Raw genomic sequence first — 20216 nt, 5'->3', positions numbered from 1 at the left:
ATTCTCACACAAAACATAAATTTTCTTTTACATAATTGTCTAATCCTAACACTTAAAAGAGAGCATGAAATAATAAGAAAATTTGCACGCGCTTCTCAAATTCTCTATATTATATTTCTCATTTTTCTTCCTCTTGTGAGGCTTCTCCCTTTTGTTTTTGTGCAGCTCACTCTGTTTAGGCTACTCTTCAATGTAGCAGTTAGGCAGTATTCTTTACACCCATGAGACACCGTGCGGCACTTATAAAAATCATGAATGATTGTTAATCTAGTATTGTTTGTTTTGTGATCCACTATATTTATGTTGCATCAAGATACCCTGCATGAACTTCCAAACAGGAATAATTAAGCAACTTTTAACCTTGACCTAGTCTTGTCTTTTGGTTGGTCTCAAAGTTTAGCTAAATTGGCACAATTGAATCAATCAATCTATGACCTTGTGGTCCATCTAAAGTTTTTTTTAAGGTATTTTATTTTTGTTGCTCTTCGTGCTCCATATTGTGCACATAATTTACCAGTTTAACAATTCATTCTTAATTGTGAACCACTGAACGTTCCATCTACAAACATAGAAGCAAAATGGGCCAGGCAAACTCAAATTTGTTTCAACTTCCTCCATGTTTAAAGATTTTGATGTCCAGTGAGAAAAGTTAAAGTCTTTTATGACATTTGAAATCGCATTGTGTAAGCCATGTTCTAAGAGCTGTTCACTTGAGCAAAGCGGTACCATTGTACATCAACAATCCCTCCTTTAACATGATACTCCCACGGTTCGAACCCATGACATTGGCTCTGATACTAGCTAATTGATATGCAGTGAGAGAACCCAAAGCTCTTTATAGCACTTGAAATCACACTCATAAGACATGTCCTAAGAGCTGTCCAAAGAGCTGTACACGTGAGTAGAGTAGCACAGTTGCACCTTAATAGCTTTTAAGTTAAAATTGAAAAATTTGACAGCTGAATATGCCATTAACGATACACATAAAAGGTGTACAAATTAAGAGACGAGTTGAAAAGATGTACAAATTTAAGAACATTAGCCATTCAAATATGGTTGAATCAGAGCACCATATATATACCTCTACAAAGAGCATTTTAATCTTCTTTTGCTTTTCTGCTAATAAGCAAAATACGAGCAGGAATTTATAAAAGATTAAAATACATAAAGAGGGAAGGCTTGCTCATATTTCCTCCTCCTTCGACAATTCTAAAAAATAATCACTTGTCAGTAACAGATATTTACACCTGACCAAGACGTTTAGCAGTGTTTGGCGCCTGAGTAACCTCGTTTTCTCGGGAATCCACGTAGTTTCCATGCACTGTGATTACAACGTGGTCGTCACTGTCACTGTCACCTTCCAAAAGTACAGGTTTTACGGTTCCACGATGAAGTAGTAGCGGTTTCTCCGGTGATACACTGGGGTCAACGCTCTTGAAATGTGCCAGGTCAGCAAGCTCGTGGACCGACTCGGAGATTTTCTCGACGCATCTAGTGATTTCAATTAGTATTGAAGCAACCGAGGCAATGGGAATAATTGCAAGAACGTCCACATTCTCTAACGTGGCAGCTTTGAGTGCTGTTTTAAGGTCATTAATGGCGGTTTTAGAGTTTTCCACATGGGGATTGGCCGCTGAAGGGTCTGCCATTGTTTTTATTGCTAGTGCTAGCTCTTTTAATGCCTTGCTGGATTCTGAACTCATCTTCTTGCTTGATTCTCGTATTTTATTTTGGATTTCCGACGGTTCCTGCAAGAATAACATCAAAAGTTCATAAATCTTTTGTTAATAGTTCTTTACATCACTACTTTTTCAAAAAAAGAAAGAGAAAAAAAAGAAGAAATATAAACTTCCACGCGTTTTGAAAAGACCGCATAAAGTTTATAAACTTTTAATTTCACTGATCGAACTTTGAATTTGATGTAATCTACTCCTACGTTAGGAATTTTTATTTTTATTTTTTTATTTTTTTTTGACATGTCCGTACATGGGAAGGTTGAGAATTTGACGTTAAGTGAAATTAATGGTAAATTTGATTTTTTATAAAAGTTTTAGGGATATAAAGGTAATTTCATCAATTTTAACATTGGTTTAAAGCTAAACCCTAACAGACGAAGTAAGTTGCATCAAATTAAAAAGTTTTAAAAGCAAAATTGAGAGCTTTTAAACTTTGGTGGTCTTCTCAAAACACAACGTAAAAGTTGAGGAAAGCAACAGCCAAAAGTTTAAAAAAAAAAAAAAAAAAAAAAATAGTATTTTAATACCCTTTAACAAATTCACCACTTTTGGTATAACATTACGTTAGATTATCAATTATCCCAAAAAATTAAAGTGATAAAAAATAATAAATTTAATCATTTAAATTAATATTTAAACATATTTTGCTCAAAATAAAAAAAATTTCCATATATTTTACTCAGTCTAATTCTTAAAACACGTTACATACTTCAAAAAACGAGCCATTATTAACCAAAAAAAAAAAAAAAAAAAAAGTGAGTGGAAAACATGTTCAATGAAATTGAGTTAATTTGATAAAACCTTTATATATATATATATATATATATAAAAAAGCAAAAATAGTTTTGCATGTAGAAAGAATATTAACAATTTAGTATAACTATACATACCTGAATATGAGAGTTAATATCGTAGCCATTAAGGGCTTCAATATGGTAAGCACATTTCCGAGCAAGGCCTCCAATCTTGAGGTATTGTTTCCATGGATGACGAAACTGAAAGCGGCCATGGCCAGGCTCCCATCTTGCGAAATTCGCCGACGATTCTTCTGTGCTTTTTGAATTTAGCACGCTTTTATAACCTTGAAGAAGTTTCTTATCATCATCACTCACAACCCCTTCAATATTCTCACCTCCAAAACCTGCAAATCATGCATGATCATGTCAATCTTCTTCAATTCTTTCGTAACATGCATTTTCAAGATCAAATATATAATAATATACCGATTATGTATATATTACCTTCTAGATAGTTTGCGAGCTTTTCTAGATTTGAAGCAATTAGTTTGTGAAGATCTTCGCCGGCCCAAACCGGACACACGAATATGGATACAAGTATGCAGGTGGCTCCGCCTATGAGTATGGTGGAGAATCTTTGATGGGCTAGCTGTAAGATTTCTTCAATCCTATAACCCGAGACTGTTACCAAGCTAAATGTCAATATGAATATCAACACCCCATAGTCATATCTTGCCTTGATTCGTGGAATGAATCGAGTGAATGATGATGCTGCAGCTGCAATATCACAACAAAATTGTTAGAACATTAATTAAATAATTAAATTTATTATTTTTTTATTGAGTTAAAATTTTGGGGCATGAAATTGTTATTTAACGTGGTATCAGAGTAAAAATTTTGAATTTAAACATTGTCTTCGTCATTTATCTCTTATTTCAATTTAAACATTATGTACTCCTCCAAAATTTAAAATTAAATGCCACAAAATTTTAAAAATTTCTTATGAATATTCGGCATTTTTGTGAAGTGGACCCCCCCAAATTTTTTATTTCTTTTAGTCTTGTCTCCTCTCTCCTTAAATTCTAGTCCCGCTCGATTTTTATGTGTTGGGCCTTACTTATTAAATTTATCATTTTTTATTAATTTAACTTTTGGTACAAGTAGTGATTTAACAAAAGCAACTTGCCCGGAATTTGCTTTTGTAGAGTATATATATGGAAGAAAATTAATTTTGGAATATGAAAAATATGTGGGAATGCCCAAAATTTCCTTATAGATCTATTGCTTAAGTTTCTCGGTAAAGCATGCATGAATAATTAAGTAAATTATGTGTAAAGAAATATACTTAGTAAGAAAACAAGGGTCCCAAGGACAATGGGTTGTCCTCTGTCGCCAAAGAGACATGCTAAATGTTGAGCTCCAAGCCCGAGAGCACCAGCAAAAAATGTCGCAAATCCTCTATTTAATGTTTTGCTGAGGGTTGCACCTGCAAGGAAAAAAAAAACATACACGTACATTAGTTCAACATGCAACAAGCTAGTAGACTAACTATATATTTTTCCTACTTGAGATTTGGTGAATTTGAGCTCGATCGAGTAGTAAGTCACTAGATTATATATGATGTTTCGAAACATCGCGTTTAAGGTTTGATATGGCGATTTAATCGGGCGAAGCCCTGAATATCCCGGTTTGAAAAAAGAATTAAAAAAAAAAAAAAATTGCTTACCAACGGTGAATTCAAAGACTACTACCACAGTGAGCACAGCCCACATTCCTGAAACCCCAAAACCATCATAGAGAGGTCTCCAATAGTATAACAAGGAAACCAGCGTGAGAGCCAGCCCAACCTTGAGGGAGTGGATGACACGTCTCGGGTCGTCTTGTCCAAGCTTCTTTGTGCTCTTTGCAACCTTCACAGCCTTGTTCATGCACTTCCCTAGCAACCCCTTGAGCCAGCCCCATCCACGGGCTAATAAGAGCTGGGCATTCTTTTGAGTTGCTGCAGGCTCATCAATTTCCATGGCTAATAATAAGCAAGCAAGAGCTTTTGAGGTGGATTGATTTCCTTTTTTCTTTTTTCTTTCCAAGTAATTAAGCCAGATGCTTGATAGGAGAAAATGCCTCTTGGTGCGTGTCTGTCGCTGCGGCGGGATATTTATAGGGGAAAAACTTGGGTGCGCATTGACGACAATGCGTTATTGGACACATGTGTTGGTGTCTGGTATTGTAAAATGAGACGACAAATATTTTCTTCCAGAAAATACTCATATATATATGTTTTTGTTTTAAATATTTAAAAAATGATTTGTGTCAATAATTTGTTTATATTTTTTTTTTATGTTCTCTTACAAATTCAATAGATTAACCATTAGATTTGTAAGGTTTACCATTGATTTATGTATGGTGTGCATACGTCCATAAATTTAATGATTAATTTGTAATAATATAAGAAAAATAACAAAATATATATAAAATAGATACTACAAACAGCAGCCCACGAAAAATTCAAAACAAAAGTTAAAGAGTTCAGTCTACAATTCTGAACAAAAAGAGTTCGGCCCACTACGTACCCACAGGGGAGAGAGAGAGAGAGAGAGAGAGAGAGAGAGAGGGTTAAGGTGTAGCTTTTAGAAAATAGCGCAGTAGTTTACATGACATGCACTGTATCCCACTATCTCCTGAGCTTGATGTGCTGTGGAGAAAAAGAAAGAATGAAAAGAAATGAAAGGGTTGACTCGATCAGTTTGTTGACCTAATAGTATTTGTGCCTGTCGATTTGAATGGAGGAAGCCATTTTTGTTTCTGTTTATTTTTTATTTTTTTTATTTTTTTTACCTGTTTGTATACATGAAAGTTAAAGAAAGATGAAAAAAGGAAAAGAAGATCGAGTGATGAAGCTATATGCCTATAACTAAAAGATTATTCTAGTACTGTCACCAAAGAATCTGCTGAGCCAATGCATTACAGAATAATAAACAAGTGAAATAAATTAAAGGTGCTGACCAATAAAAAGAAGAAGCATAAAATAAAATAATGAATAAAACAAATGGGCGGCGTTAAACCATCGCTTATCTCAAAAGATTAAATTAATAACAAGTGATAAATTTAATTATTTTATTAATGTTCTAATACTCTTTTTCACGTGCGAGTTCAAACTTATCTTGAATAAATGAGGTCTAATACGAAGAATATTTAGTTGAAATGAAAAATAAATAACAAAAACAAGATTTGAATTTAAGCCTTTTGATTATGATACTCTTGAATTTTTGGAAGAGAATGACGAAGAGAAAATGAAATTCTTCATGCTTTGATCGATTACAAGGGATTGGAAGTACTTGAGAGTTGTGATGTCTACCTAACTTGCATGGAGTTCATAGAAAACTGATCAATCCAACAGGAGTTTCTAAGAGAAGTATAATATTGCAGAATTGCTTAATTACTCTTATCCTTCTAAATTAAACAAGGTCATTATACCCCTGCAGAAAACTTAATTACCATTCCCTTGAACAAAGCCATTATAGTTATATTAACTACCATTACTATCCAAAAGTCATTTTCCTTAGAAGTTGAACTGAGACGACAGACCAATGATGATCAATATATTACACGAACTTAATTAACCCATTATTCATCCTGGACTAGAGATTGGAACTTGATAATGTTAAATCAGTTTGGAGCTAGATGTTGTCAGTACTAGGTTGAATCCATGAATTGACTTAGCTCACAAGTGTGGGAGAGTATTATATTACTATTCCTAATAAACTTAAACTTTTGGAATCGATGAATGTGATCATTTAATTTATATTTTAGTAAACTAAAACAACCCTATTATTAATATATTACTCCAACATGTCAACTCAAGTTTGGAACTTGATCATGTAAATTCACATTCGACATATGGTTGTTTAGTGTGAAGCTAGATGTTCTAAGTACTATATATAGGTTAAATCCATGAATAAGGTTTTTTTTTTTTTTTTTTTTTTTTTCGTTTTTGATTTTGATTTTGTTTTGTTTTTGTGTGTGAGCCCATGAATAAGTGCTCAGGCACTAGAGGAGGTGGCCGTGAACTAATTAAAAAATAAATGTATGACAACAAAACTTAGTGTATGCATGCATGCCTGCATTTCATAAAGAAAAGAAAGTTTGATCTTTAAATTAAATGGCCACTACTTATTGCAATGAGTTTAAGAGTGCAGTAGAGATCGAGAGCATCACAATTGGGTCATGGTGACAACATGATGACAATGGAAAACTAGGATAAAGCAAAAAAGAAATAGAGGAAAAGCAGACAAATGACTCATTGCCAGAAATATAATAAAATTGTTTTTCAGAGCTCTCCATAACCATCTTTTTAAATTAATTAATTAATTATATATATAGTAACCCAAAAATGTTTAATTAGACAACAAAACTGATCATATTATATGCAGTGCTAAACTCAACGTTTTATATATACATTTATTTTCTCTATTAATTAATTAACATCCTAACCTTTTATTCTCTTCATTTATTTGATTATTTATCTACATATATAGATAGATAGCATCGAATAAAATACGTCACCAATCACTAAAGTGAGTAGAATCTGACTCGATCATATGCCTCTTTCTTTTTTGTTCCTACTCTTAAACAGAAAATGGTGAACGAAATTGAACATTTTGAACTTTTGATCTCCATGAGAAGAGCATAGTAGATGGTTTGATGTATTACATCATCATTTCTTTCTCAATTTTTCTTCTTCTTTATATATGCAACAGGGAAAAAAAGGAAACTCTCTGTTCACCCACGCTCAAGATATATGGATGAATCAAGAGGGAAACAGCCAAGCAAACTTCCATATATGTGCCTCTTTTACACTATCTCAACGTTATCCATGAATGGTTTCTTTTTTGGTACCAAAGACGTACATATTGATGGGAATAATTGGGTGGCCGAAATTCCACAAGGAAACGAGTCTATTTTTTTTTTTTTGTCTTTTCGGGCTTCCCTTGATTTTTATTGATGGATCCCTTTTTAGGGCATGAATTACATACAGCAAGACAAAAGAATATAAGCCCTTTTATTGAAATTATACCCACAAACTTTTATGCTACATTCCTTAACACATCGAACCATGTAGTTCCAATTACATCATCGGCAGGGACGGAGCCAAAAAATTTTATGGAAGGGGGCTAGCCAATTTTTTTTTTTTTTTTTTTTCTCGGTTCTTTAGAAAATTTTTATTAAAAAAAACTATTCTGGTTGTTTTTTATGAACTAAAGACTACCATAATGGCCAAAAAAAGTAAGCATTTGAAAGTAAGGACCAAAAAATGGACATTTGAAAGTAAGGACCAAAAATAAAAAAACTTAATAGGTGTGGCCTAAAAAAATTAAGAATAGGGCCAAAAGTTTTATTGGATATGGCCAAAAAATTTAAAAATAGGGCCATTTTTTTTTTTAGGGGGCCGAATAACTAAACTTAAAACTTTATTATTATTATTATTATTTTTTTTTACTTATTTTGGGGGGGCTCCACCCCTCCCTCTATATCTGATCATCGGCCTTGTCTCTCATGCACTTGTGAAGGATAATGAGATATATATAACATAACATAACTTTTTGTATAAAATTGTGAAGATTGTTTTTGTGCATATATAGATTATTCAAATCACAGTCAAAATTTAGGCTTACCCAACTCATTAGGTGGAAAGAACACTAATATAATTTCGCCATATCTAAAGAGAGATATGATATGGGAATCCACAACAAACTCATAAAAGTAGTTTGGTCATGCTATATATTACGAGCCCTACAAGAGAGTAGAAGATATGACCCTTAAAAGAAGTTCTTATAAGTGCTCCATTGATATTTTAGGCACCCACCCAATGGGCATGCATTAGAATAAGGAAAAAATATGGGTTCAATCTCCCTTCCGCCTCCGCGGAAGTATTATTATTTTGATATTTGTACTTTCAAAGTTTAAAAAGTAGCATTTGGACCCAATAAACTACCTAATCGTGTTGGATGAAAATTAAACTTTTGAAGTACTAGTGCTTCGAGGAGGGGGAGGGGTAGACGTACGTCTCATTTTATGGTATAAATTAGATTTTATAAATTTAATAGTATATATATTGTAATATCACTTAAAATTTTAAATAATATGGCACAATATATATGATTAATACAGCAAAATAAAATATTATCGAAAAATTAAAATGGAGAGCATCCTATTTCATGGGGAGACCATAATGAGAATGAGCAACGGTTTTTTAGAGATATATATTATTTTTAGAGCTGCTATATTCTTGGGCATAGTTTTTGTTTTTTTCCTTGAATTTTTCATTTAAATGTTTGTTTCTAAATTATAAACCTCAACATAAACCCCAATTTGTCATGGACAAACATCCTTAGACCCTCAAATTCCATTAAAATCCCAATAGTTTTAGTTCTAAATGTTTATATAATATCAACCATTCTAGAGAGGGTCGTTCGATCGATCCTAGCTCACCCCCAAATAGGGTTGTAAACGAACAAAGCTATCCGTGAGCTTGCTCAGGATCGGCTCGATAAAGCTCGGTTCGTGCCCGACTCGATTATTAAATGAGCCGCTCGTGGACACAAAACTATACTCGATTATTAAATGATACATACTCGTATAGGGGCTCAACTCGCTTATTAGAGCAACTTGTGTATATATATATATAACTTAGTAAATAGTTTATATATATTATAAATAGTATTTATGCTTATATAGTACGTAGCATAACTACTAAATATATATAGTTAAAATATTAATAATGTAGTCATATAGTGTATAACTATTTATAGTTAACTAGTGTATTGTGTGTATTAGACTAAGTTAACTAATTAGTTAATTGGTTTAGTTATATATATAGAGAGCTAATTGGTTAATATATATATAAAAAAAATTGTTAGATAATTTGTATATATAATAAACGGTTTTTTTATTTTTATTTTTATTTATTTTTTATCAAAGTCAATTTCATATATTAGTACTATTAACCATGTATATTAAACATTTTTTTTGCTACTATTAAGTGTTAAGAGTAAACTCTTTTTGATTTTCCTTGTATTTGTTTGCTTATAAGTGTGCCACACCAATAAAATAAAATCAAGCACACATCTCTCACAATAATAGTTAATTATCCGGTTGTCTCACAAAAAGCAAAAAATCTTTCTTACCTAAGTAATATATAAAAAGGATGTAAGCCTATCTTACTGAGCTAAGTTAGTTTTTTTTTTTTTTTTTTTAGTTTGAATTAGTTGAGCCGGCTCGGCTCACCTATTAGGCGAGCTCGAGCTCGGCTTGCACAAGGAATTTTCCTTAGCGAGCCGAGCCAAGCTTAGATTTTGGAGCTCGGTACGAGCTCAGCTCGAGCTTGAGCTCGTGAAATTTTTAAATGAACCAAGCTTGAACAGTTCTAGCTCGCTCAAGCTTGGCTCGTTTATAGCCCTACTCCCAAATATGGCAAGTTGGCAATGTTGCACTTTGATATGAAATGGCCACGCCATGGTATAATTATAAGTTCAAAAGCTTCTTGGATTTTGAAGTCGGCACATTTTCATTAAGACACTGGTAGTCTTTACAAAAAAAATAAATAAATAAAAAAATAATAATAATAATAATAATATTGGTAGTCTTATGTGGGCACGTATACCTTATCCTTTACGATCGAATTATGGGATCACAGTTTTGGAGGTGTTAACTTGACAGTAGTTAACCAGGACAGTTTAATGTTAAATTTATCCTTAAAATCCCATGATGAAAAGCCCTAAGATCAGTGGGTTTAACTGTTTGATTAAGACAGCTTGCCATTAGACTCTTGATTAGGTTTGCGTTCAAAAGGGTACGTGGTTTTGTACTTGCACTAGAGCTAATTAAGAAAGAAATTAATTAAAAGGTCATTCTCATTATGCATTTATATGATAATTAAGTCACTTAAACATGCTGTAAAAGGGTGTTTACCATTGACTATTCTATATATTGAGAAGAAACGTGAACGTTTTCTCCTCCTCCTACCTACACTTTATGGAAAATGGCAAAACAAATTCAATATTTCGAACCTTTAATGTGTATCAAACTTGGCGTATATTTTTTCTGCCTTTTCTCTTTTGTTGCAATATATATTTTCATTTTTCTATTACATAAAAAGTTGCATCTAAACTTGATTACATTATAATGGGAACTTTCATTCTTTCACTTTCCACTCATCCATATATACTAAAATTTTCGGCAAGATTTCCCAACTTTGAAGCAACTTGCATGGATATATATAGTGACATGGACATGACCTAATTCTCCGAGTAAAACAGCCAAGCAAACCAGTGTTTGGATTCTATATATGTGTCTTCAGTACTCTCGTCCCGGCCTGTCTTATCCACTAATAAATGTTTCCTTTTCTGTACTGCCAACCACAAAAATGATATATAGCTTTTTATTTTTTATTTTTTTTAATAGGAGAGAAAACAAGGAAAAAGGAAAGAATATACAAAAAAAAAAAAAAAAATACAAATTCCAAAGGAGGGTCTTTACCACTCTTAATCCTAATTAAAAGAAGAAAGGAAAGGAAAATTGTCAGAAATGCTTTCAAACATCGAGTGAGAAACATCTTATTTAGCATCTGAGTGCCCGAGAATTGACACATCAAGAGACCTTAGAAGCGGTCTAAAATGAAATAAAAAAGAGCTGATAATGGTAGTCACTGATGATTGGACTACACGGCCAATCTGTGAAAAGATGATCTTGGTTTTCTCTTGATATTGATGCATGGAGATGGAGTGTTGAGGGCATTACGCATTGTGCTGGACATGTGCAGTTGGAATATGTGCATTTTTTGATAGACAATGTTCTCTCAGGCCAATCTACTTCTATATATGCTATGTTCCTCTTCCTCCTTTTGTTGGTCAGTATAAATTTGTTATACATTCTTTATTAACCATATTCCATTAAGCTTCCTTAATTATCAACCTTGTGCCTGCCCTAGTTTTAGAAATTCATATAAGATATATTTCTTTTTTTTTTTTAGATGAATGACATGAAGATATTTTCACCTCTTTTACTTTATATTCAAAAGGGAATGTTAACATCATGATTTTTTATTTTTTTTTTCACTCCAATTTATATGATAATATATCTAATATAGACTAATTAGATAGATTAGTTTTTCAATCCTAATATGCTTTTCTCATTGCACTTCTCAAATCACAATTTTTAATCTCGTTTCTCCTATGAGCCTCAATATAAAGTTCAATTTTTACAGACTACCATTATTGGAATTTGGAGCATTAAAATCCATCCAAATCCTTACTTGCGATCATTCCCAAGGCACAATGGCCAGGCTAAAGCAATTGCGCAGAAGCTTATCCGATTTCACATGAGAAACGCACCACTTCTATCATATTAGCATAAGAAATTACTCCACATTTAACATCGTTCAAACTTTCAAATCTCATCACCTATGGTTAATTAAAAAAAAAAAAAAAAAACTCAATTAACCATGTGTTCTAAACTGTTATAAAATTGTTCGTGGCATTTTCAATTATCTTTTTGTTTGTTTGTTTTTTGCCATTATCAAATTCATCATTACATCCAATTTTGTATAAATTTCATTAATTTGTTTTAACGAAATCATTACAAAATTATATTTATACACAAACAAAAAAATATGCAAAAGAAAGAAGAGACGAGAGAGAGAAAAAGAGAAATGATTGGTGTTAATAACTTGCCCATATATTTTTTTCTTATTCTCCTACAAATTCAATAGATCAACCATTAGCACAAATTTAATAGTTAATTTGTAAGATGAGATGAAAAAAATATTAGCACCAATCATTTCTCAAAAAAAAAGAATAAGAAAAAAAAGAAAAGGGACGAATGTGAGTGTTAAGGATAGAAATATTTGTGATAAATGTTGATTTAAATGATATTTGTTAATCCTAATTTAAGGGATATGTTTTGTATTTGAAATTATTCAAATCATATGTAAAATTCTATAAATACAAATATCAAGAAAGATGTAGCCTAAAAGATTTTAACATATGAATGTAGCTAGGTTACTGACAGAACCATCTTAATCTTTGTCTCTTTCATCAATCTCTTTAGATTATTATTAGTTTTTATATTGAGCAACCCCTTTGGGTTAGGTCACTACCTCCCAAGTAATGCTTAATCAATACAAAGAGTGGGATCACATTATGCTTCTTTCAACCAACCTGCATTGACGTAGATCCGATACCATACAAATTAAAAATATGCCGACGGGAATTCATGCACACAGCACACATATAGGCCACCTTTTTCAACACGAAAATGATTTAAAAATATATTACCATAATTCTTTTAAATGAAATCATGTGATAATTATTTTATCCAAACAAGTAAAGCAAAAGGTTCGCCACCTCTTTAATTGGCTTAGGGTCAAATCATTTCGTGTGATATATATATATATATAATTTTTAATTTTTAATTTTTTTATTGTATATATAGTGGCAATGTAAAAAAGAGGACACCTTTTTTGAACTTATCAGAAGGAGGAAATTATTAAATCCTCAATATAAAATGTTATCATTAAATGTTTTCATTCAAAGTGTACGTCATGACCAATCCGAACGAGGTCCTTAGCATATGGTTTTACAACCTTGGTGGGCATTTTGAGTGGGGAAGGCCATTTTGAGTGGGGAAGGCCATTTTGCTCAAATGCTTCGTTTGTTTCAGTGGTCAACCACTAATCCCTGTGACAAAGACAGCCATAAAGCAAGAGAACACTTTATTTAGTTAATTAAACATCTATTAGCTACATGATTTCGTACTTAATTGCACTAAGCTGAAAGATCATTCTTCTTCTTTGCTTTTGTAAGCCTTTTTTTTCTTCTTCTTCAAATTACCCTCTATTAGGTAATGCTCTCTATGAATAACCAAGGATGTAATGCCCTTAGATTTATTTATGGGTTAAATACTCTTTTGCCCTTTAGGGTTTCAACACTTTATTTTTTTTCCTTTAAGGTTTCATTTTTATCACAATTGGTATCTGTGATTTTTATAAAAACCAAGATGGTACTTCCGTTAAAATTTCGTCCAAAACTTAAGGAAACGCCACGTTAGCATCAATCAAATGTCACAATGTGTCATATAATTAATTTTAAAAAAAAATTATATTTTTCCAAAAAAAAAAAAGAAAAAAAATTTGGGGGTGGCCTTTGGCCAGGGGCCACCCCCATCTGGCCTGTTTGGGGATGGCTCGGCCACACCCAAGGAGCCCAAACCTCCCTCTCTAGCCAAAACCCGTGTCTCTTCAGCATCTTGCGCTCTCTATGAGTCCACCAACGCCAGCCGCCTCCAACAACAAATAGGCAATCCAGGTGAAAAATCGTTTTTCCTCCCTCAACTTTTTGCTCAAAATTTTTAACAAGATTTTTTATTTACATTCTATTTTATTTATTTTGCTACGGAGGTGGGCATCCATTTGTTAGTAGCAGCCATTTGTTTTTAGCAGCAACTTCTTGCAGCAGCCATTTGTTTACTGTGGAGGTGGGCATCCATAGAGCCTTGTTAAACAGCGATGTGAGAACTTTTGATCCTTATGAGCCGTGGGGTTGCCATCCCCAAACCAGCCAGATGGGGGTGGCCTGTGTAACAAGTCTTTTAAGCAAGTGTTCTGAAAGTAGGGAGAAGGAAGAATAGAAGGGTGGAGAAGAAGGGAACTTTAGTGGACAGCAGGTGCGAAGTGTGCAAGTGGAGGCAAGGGAAATAACACGTGGTCAAATGTGTTGTCAATCTGTTAGTACAGCTGGCAAGAGTTGAAGGCTTAACTGAAGGAAGTTGGTTAGCTGGGCCGGTGGATTGCTGTTAGTGGGATTTACGCACGTGGTGGGCTGTTGGCTTGTTATAACGGGCCAGTAGTGATCCTATGCGATTGGGTTCATTTTAGTATTGTGTTTTGTATAAAAGGCATGAGCCTACGAATAAGAATTCATTCAGACTTTTGGCTATCAGCTTGTATGTTTAGAAGTAGTTGTTACTTAGCTTGCAGATTTCTGTAGTGAGGAGATTGATCATCTAGAACTGATCATTGTAAAAATATACTTTGAGTCTGAATAAAGAGTGAAGTTTCGTTCCATTTTTTAGTAGATTCTTCTTTCAAATCTTGCTAGAATATTTGGAGTGTAACAAGTGGTATCAGAGCACTTTCTTGGTGCTGAGCTTCTTGAGGTGCAACCATGGCGGATGGTACACGCATGAACCAGATGGAAGACAATTGCTCTCTTAAAGAAAAATCAAGAAAAAAAACGAGAAGGTGTTCGAGAAGGTAAAGAAGAGGCTGGAGCCTGCACAGAATCAAGGAAGGAGGTATTATCAAGATGATCGATTTGATAGGCGTGAGCAGCAAGCAGATGATCAATTGGCTATCATAACAAGGTCAGTTAAAATCGAATTTCCTAGGTTTGATGGTTCTGATCCTTCAGGGTGGATATATAAGGCCAATAAGTTTTTCTATTATCATAGAATCCCTTATAATCAAAGATTAATACTTGCATCTATTCATATGGAGGGTAAGGCCTTAGTGTGGTACCAGGACATGGATATGTCTGGTTATTTGCTTAATTGGAATGTGTTAACTCAAGCCTTGCTGCAAAGGTTTGGTCCCTCAGCTTATGATGATCCAATGGAATCTCTGGCTAGATTGAATCAATTGTCTAGTGTAGAGGAGTATAAGGAGAACTTTGTAGCTCTTTCTAATAGAGTTAGAGGGATTGATGACCAAAATAAGCTTAGTTGTTTTTTGAGTGGGTTAAAGGTTGAGATTCGCTTGCCTGTGAAAATGTTTAATCCACCTACATTGCTGATAGCTTATGGTTTGGCTAAGATGCAAGAAGAGCATGTTTGGTCTGCTAGAGGGTTTAGGAGCTCTAACTTGAATTTTCCTAGTTCAAGTTCACCAAAATTTAGGGGAGGGTCTAGCATTCAACAACAATCGGTAGGAAGTCATGACCCTACCATGGCTATTCAGAAATTTCACAATCACAGATGGAGGAAAGAAGAAAGAAGGGGTTATGTTTTAATTGTGACTCCAAATGGCATTATGGCTATAAGTGTCAAACTCCAAAGCTGTTTTTGATAGATTCTGTTGAGGTGGAAGAAGGTAATAGTGTAGTTGAGGAAAAGGGAGAGGATTTTATGGAATTTTCTTATGATGAACCTTTACCTGAAATCTTTTTGCATGCCATCACTAGAAGTCTTCACCCTGAAACCATGCGCATTGTTCGGAGAATAGGCCTTCAGAGGATTGTCATTTTAATTGATAGTGGGAGCACACACAACTTTGTAGCTTCTGCAATCTGCAGTAAGACTCGGTTGTTGGTGTAGAAAGAACACAGAATTCGAGTGAGGGTAGCTAATGGGGAAGTAGTTGAAACTGAAGGCAAGTGTGTGAATATGTACAGTTAATTGGGTTTGCATTTTTCACTGATGCTTATGTGATTCCCTTAGCTGGTTGTGACATGGCTTTGGGTATTCAACTGTTAGTTACCTTAGGTTCTATCATTTGGAATTTTAAGGCTTTGACTATGGAATTTACAGTGGCTGCAGAGACTATTATGTTACAAGGTTTAGTTGCTCCAAAGCTGTGGGAGGAAACTGAGTGGGTTGATTTAAATAAAGGAGAGAACTACCAAAGGGTTATTACTGCATTTGTTGGATAATATAGTAGATACTGGTTTGGTAGATGTAGGATTTGAATTAGAGGCCTTGTTGAAGGAATTTGGTGATCTGTTTGAAAAGCCAAAAGGCTTACCACCCTCTAGGTCCCATGACCATGCAATTATCCTCCACACTGGTTCTAGACCAATTTGTGTGAGACCTTACAGATATCCTTATTTTCAAAAAGAAGAGATTGAAAGGATTGTTAAGGAGGTTTTAAAATTTGGAGTTGTTCAACCTTCTCAAAGCCCATTTCCATCTCCAGTTTTGTTGGTGAGGAAAGCTAATGGAGCATGGAGAATGTGCATGGACTATAAAGCTATTAATAATGAGACAATCAAGGACAAGTTTCCCATTCCTGTGATTGACGAATTATTAGATGAGTTACATGGTTCTAGAGTTTTTTCCAAGTTGGATTTGAGGTCAAGGTATCACCAAATCAGAGTTAGACCTGAAGATGTGCATAAGACTGCTTTTAGGACTCATGAGGGACACTATGAGTTCCTGGTTATGCCTTTCGGGTTAACCAATGCCCCATCAACCTTGCAAAGCTTGATGAATGATATTTTCAGGCCTTACTTGAGGAAGTTCATTTTGGTGTTTTTTGATGATATTTTGGTGTATAGTCTTAACCTGTAGACACATTTACAGCATTTGAAATTGACCTTAGAGGTCCTGAGATGCAATCAGCTATTTGCCAAGAGGAGTAAATGCAGATTTGGTTGTTCTGAGATTGATTATCTAGGGCATATGATTTCTGCTAAGGAGTTGATAGCTGATGAAAAGAAGCTAAGTGCTATGGTGGATTGGCCAAGACCTCAATCCCTAAAGGCCTTAAGGGGATTTCTTGGCCTAACTGGATATTATTGCAAATTTGTAAAAGGGTATGGCACAATTGCAGCTCCTCTAACTGATTTGCTAAAGAAAAATGCTTTTCTATGGAGTGAGGATGCTAATCATGCTTTTCAGAGTCTCAAGAGGGCAATGACTAATCCTCCTGTGTTGATCTTACCTGATTTCAGTCAACCCTTTGTCTTTGAGTATGATGCATCAGGAAGGAGTATTAGAGCAGTGTTAATGCATAATCAGATGCCAATTGCTTTTTTCAGTCAAGTCCTCAAGGGTAGATTTTTACTACTGTCCACTTATGAGAAGGAGTTAGCGGCATTAGTGGCAGTAGTGAAGAAGTGGCGACCCTACATTTTGTCTGCTCAATTTCGGGATCGAGTGGAAGGATGATTGAGTCTTGAGATTGACGACCTTGCATAAGTTGAGTTGCCTTTGCAATCACAGCAGCTTCAGCGCTGATGCCCGGAAGCTCCTCGGCAACGGCGCCAAGCAATCAAATATATTTTATTTTATTATTTATGTTATTTAAGTTATTATTTTATTTAATTGTATTTTTTCCATTATTATTGAAGAAATTTTCATAATCGGGCTAGCGGCCCAGCATAGAAGTCTTAACTGACTTAAACTCTTTTTACTTCTAGGGTTAGGATTTGGGGGCTATAAATAGATGCTTCTAGCCTCAAGAAATGTAGCTTTTGATTATATTTGAGTTTTGATTACATTTCATAAAAGCTTTCGTACACCAAAAAAGCCTGAATTCTATAATTTTAAAATTAAAAATTATAGGGAATTATCAACGTCAATCTCATAGAGTTGTAGTTGTATGACTTGATATTCCTTAATGAAAGTGGGAATTTCACTTAAAAATTCCAAAATATCAGCTTTAGAGAGGATTCGGTTCCCAAAATTTCAGCTGTAGCAATTAAGACATATCCGATAGGTAGGGGTGTAAACGAGCTGAGCTTGGGCGAGCTTTGGCTGTCCGGACTTGGCTCGTTTATTTTGGGCTCAGGTTTGAGCTCGAATCGAGCCTAAAAATGTTGCTCGAGATCGGCTTGATAGGGTTAGAACCCTGTTCAAGCTCGACTAATTTTTTTTATTTTTTTTGTAATTTAAGTGCATTAGATGTGCTTGTTCATGTGGCCTTTTCTACTCACATCTGGTGTGCTTGTTCAATATGGTCTGTTGATTATATATACGTTTTCAACATTTAATATTACTCGTTAGATTAGATCAAATAAGGTAAGCTTACAGTGTCACTGTTACACCATATACATACTTCTTAGTAAATGCTTGATAGATGTCATCCATTAATATCATCCAACGGCTATTAGATCATCAAAATATTTTGGACAGCTGAGAATCAACCGACAAAGCACATGCATTACGGAGTCTGGTTGGCAATGCATTGTGGGGAACGAGATCACCCAGAATTAATCCTATGTGTGCTTCTATGGAGCTGCATCTCTGCTAAATGGTTCATTTTCTTTGATCAGTAACCCAAATCTAGAGAATATCGTGTCAAAATTGAAATTGTCACCTGAAACTACACATTTCACCACAATTTATCTTTCAAAATTTCATCAAACACTTCTTAATTGATTACCTTAAGTTGAAGAAAAAAATAAATAAATAAAAGAAAGGTGTGGAAAAGGCATAACATTAAAACCCTTAAGGAAACTTGCATGGGCTGCACTATCCTTTTGAGTGACTGGTGTCAAAGTATCTCTTGTTCTTAGAACTTCTAAAAGCTCTAAGATTTTCGACGCCGTTTGAAAGTAGTAGTAGTTCGTCTTCTTCTCGCACTAATCCTCCTCATAAGAACATGAGAGACTTTGACACCAGTCACTCAAAAGGATAGTTTAGCCCATGGAAGTTTGCATAAGAGTTTTTATATTATGCCTTTTCCACACCTTTGTTTGTTTGTTTGTTTTTTTTTTATGAAACTTTCTTCAACTTCAGAGTAATCAATTAAGAAGTGTTTCATGAAATTTTGCAAGACAGATTGTGGTTCAATATGCAGTTTTAGGTGAAAATTTCGATTTTAACACGATATTCTCTAGATTTGGGTTACCGATCAAAGAAAAGGATCCATTTTATTAGGGGCCTTAAAGCATTCACAATGAGTTCTTTATAATTAGTTTTTTTTTTTTTTTTTTTTTAAAATAATCTAACAAAACTTATGAAAACACCCATTTAACAAGCTCCATTCCTTACTTTATATTTAACTATTGTCATAAATGCTTCTTACATTTCAAGAGCCAAAAAGCTAAAGTTATATAATTTTTTAAGCTTATTTTTTAGTCTCCTCTCCCCTGATTGGTTTAAAACTATTAAAAACAACATTTTACTAAAGTAGAGAAAAGTAAGGGAAGTTTATGTTTAATTCATTCTAAAAGTAACTCTCTAAATTTAATAAAATAAAATTTTCTCCTTAAATTTTATTTTTATCTAAAACGTACATTGCAAAATATAAATGCTCTTAGACAATTGTCTAATTTGCCTAGGCATTCAGCTAGCCCTGAGCAAGCCAAAAGTCCAATATTACACGATTGTGGTCCATAGCTGTTATTGTACCAACAGAGGGTATCTATCTACATAATGGGTTCTCTTTTTTGGATTTAATTAAAGTGTTGTGTACTTTTTTTAGTTGGAACGGTATCCTCTCCAATTCATTTAATTATATTAGAGTGATATTTTTGTCTTTTCACTTTTTGAGGGATAAAATTACCCCTCTAATATTACTAATGAGATATAATCCGGTTCAAATAAACTGGAAGTAATCCGGCTCAATGTTTTCTGGGGCCTTAGGCGAAACTTTTAAATGGGGCCTTATTTATTTATTTATTTTTTATATTTATATATTAATTAAATAATATTTATTTTAATATTATTATTATATTTAGAGTTCTCATTTTTATAATCCTTACAAAAATAAACACAACAATAAAAAAATCAATTTTTATTTATTTATTTTAATATTTTTTTATGAATCCTTATCTCTTTGATACACCTGTTTCAAACAAAACCAATCAAAAAAATTGACAAAAACTCATACAAAACCCACAAGAGAAATCAAGCATAGAAATAAAAATCACCAAAAAAAAAAAAGTTTTTATTTTTTATTATTTTATTTTAATTTTTTAATTATTTATTATTTATTATTTTTATGAATCCTTACCTCATTGATACACAT

The 20216-nt window shown here is 33.6% G+C and overlaps 1 protein-coding gene across 1 annotated transcript; it reads right to left on the bottom strand.

The window, feature by feature from the left end:
- Positions 1-1241: 1241 nt before the first annotated feature.
- LOC132162250 (aluminum-activated malate transporter 8-like) lies at positions 1242-14483 on the bottom strand. The gene is made up of 7 exons (XM_059572511.1): positions 13922-14483; positions 8466-8490; positions 4200-4496; positions 3819-3959; positions 2978-3250; positions 2627-2877; positions 1242-1748 (listed from the first exon to the last, which is right to left on the bottom strand). The coding sequence occupies exons 1-7, from the start codon at positions 13952-13954 to the stop codon at positions 1242-1244; spliced, it is 1527 nt and encodes a 508-aa protein (XP_059428494.1). The 5' UTR covers positions 13955-14483.
- Between the last annotated feature and the right edge of the window lie 5733 nt (positions 14484-20216).

This window comes from Corylus avellana, chromosome ca9, assembly GCF_901000735.1.
Source record: "Corylus avellana chromosome ca9, CavTom2PMs-1.0".
Lineage (NCBI taxonomy): Eukaryota > Viridiplantae > Streptophyta > Magnoliopsida > Fagales > Betulaceae > Corylus > Corylus avellana.
Note: the sequence above shows the minus strand (reverse complement) of the source record. Positions and strands in the feature narration are given on the sequence as shown.

What these genes read in the sequence shown, in the direction of transcription:
- LOC132162250 (XM_059572511.1), bottom strand. Translation starts at nt 13,954, where the DNA reads ATGGCTGCTACTAACAAATGGATGCCCACCTCC. An exon ending in TTTTCATCCAACACGATTAG is followed by an intron (nt 4,497 to 8,465) that starts GTAGTTTATTGG and finishes GCTTATTATTAG; the next exon opens with CCATGGAAATTGATGAGCCT. An exon ending in AGTCTTTGAATTCACCGTTG is followed by an intron (nt 3,960 to 4,199) that starts GTAAGCAATTTT and finishes TTTTCCTTGCAG; the next exon opens with GTGCAACCCTCAGCAAAACA.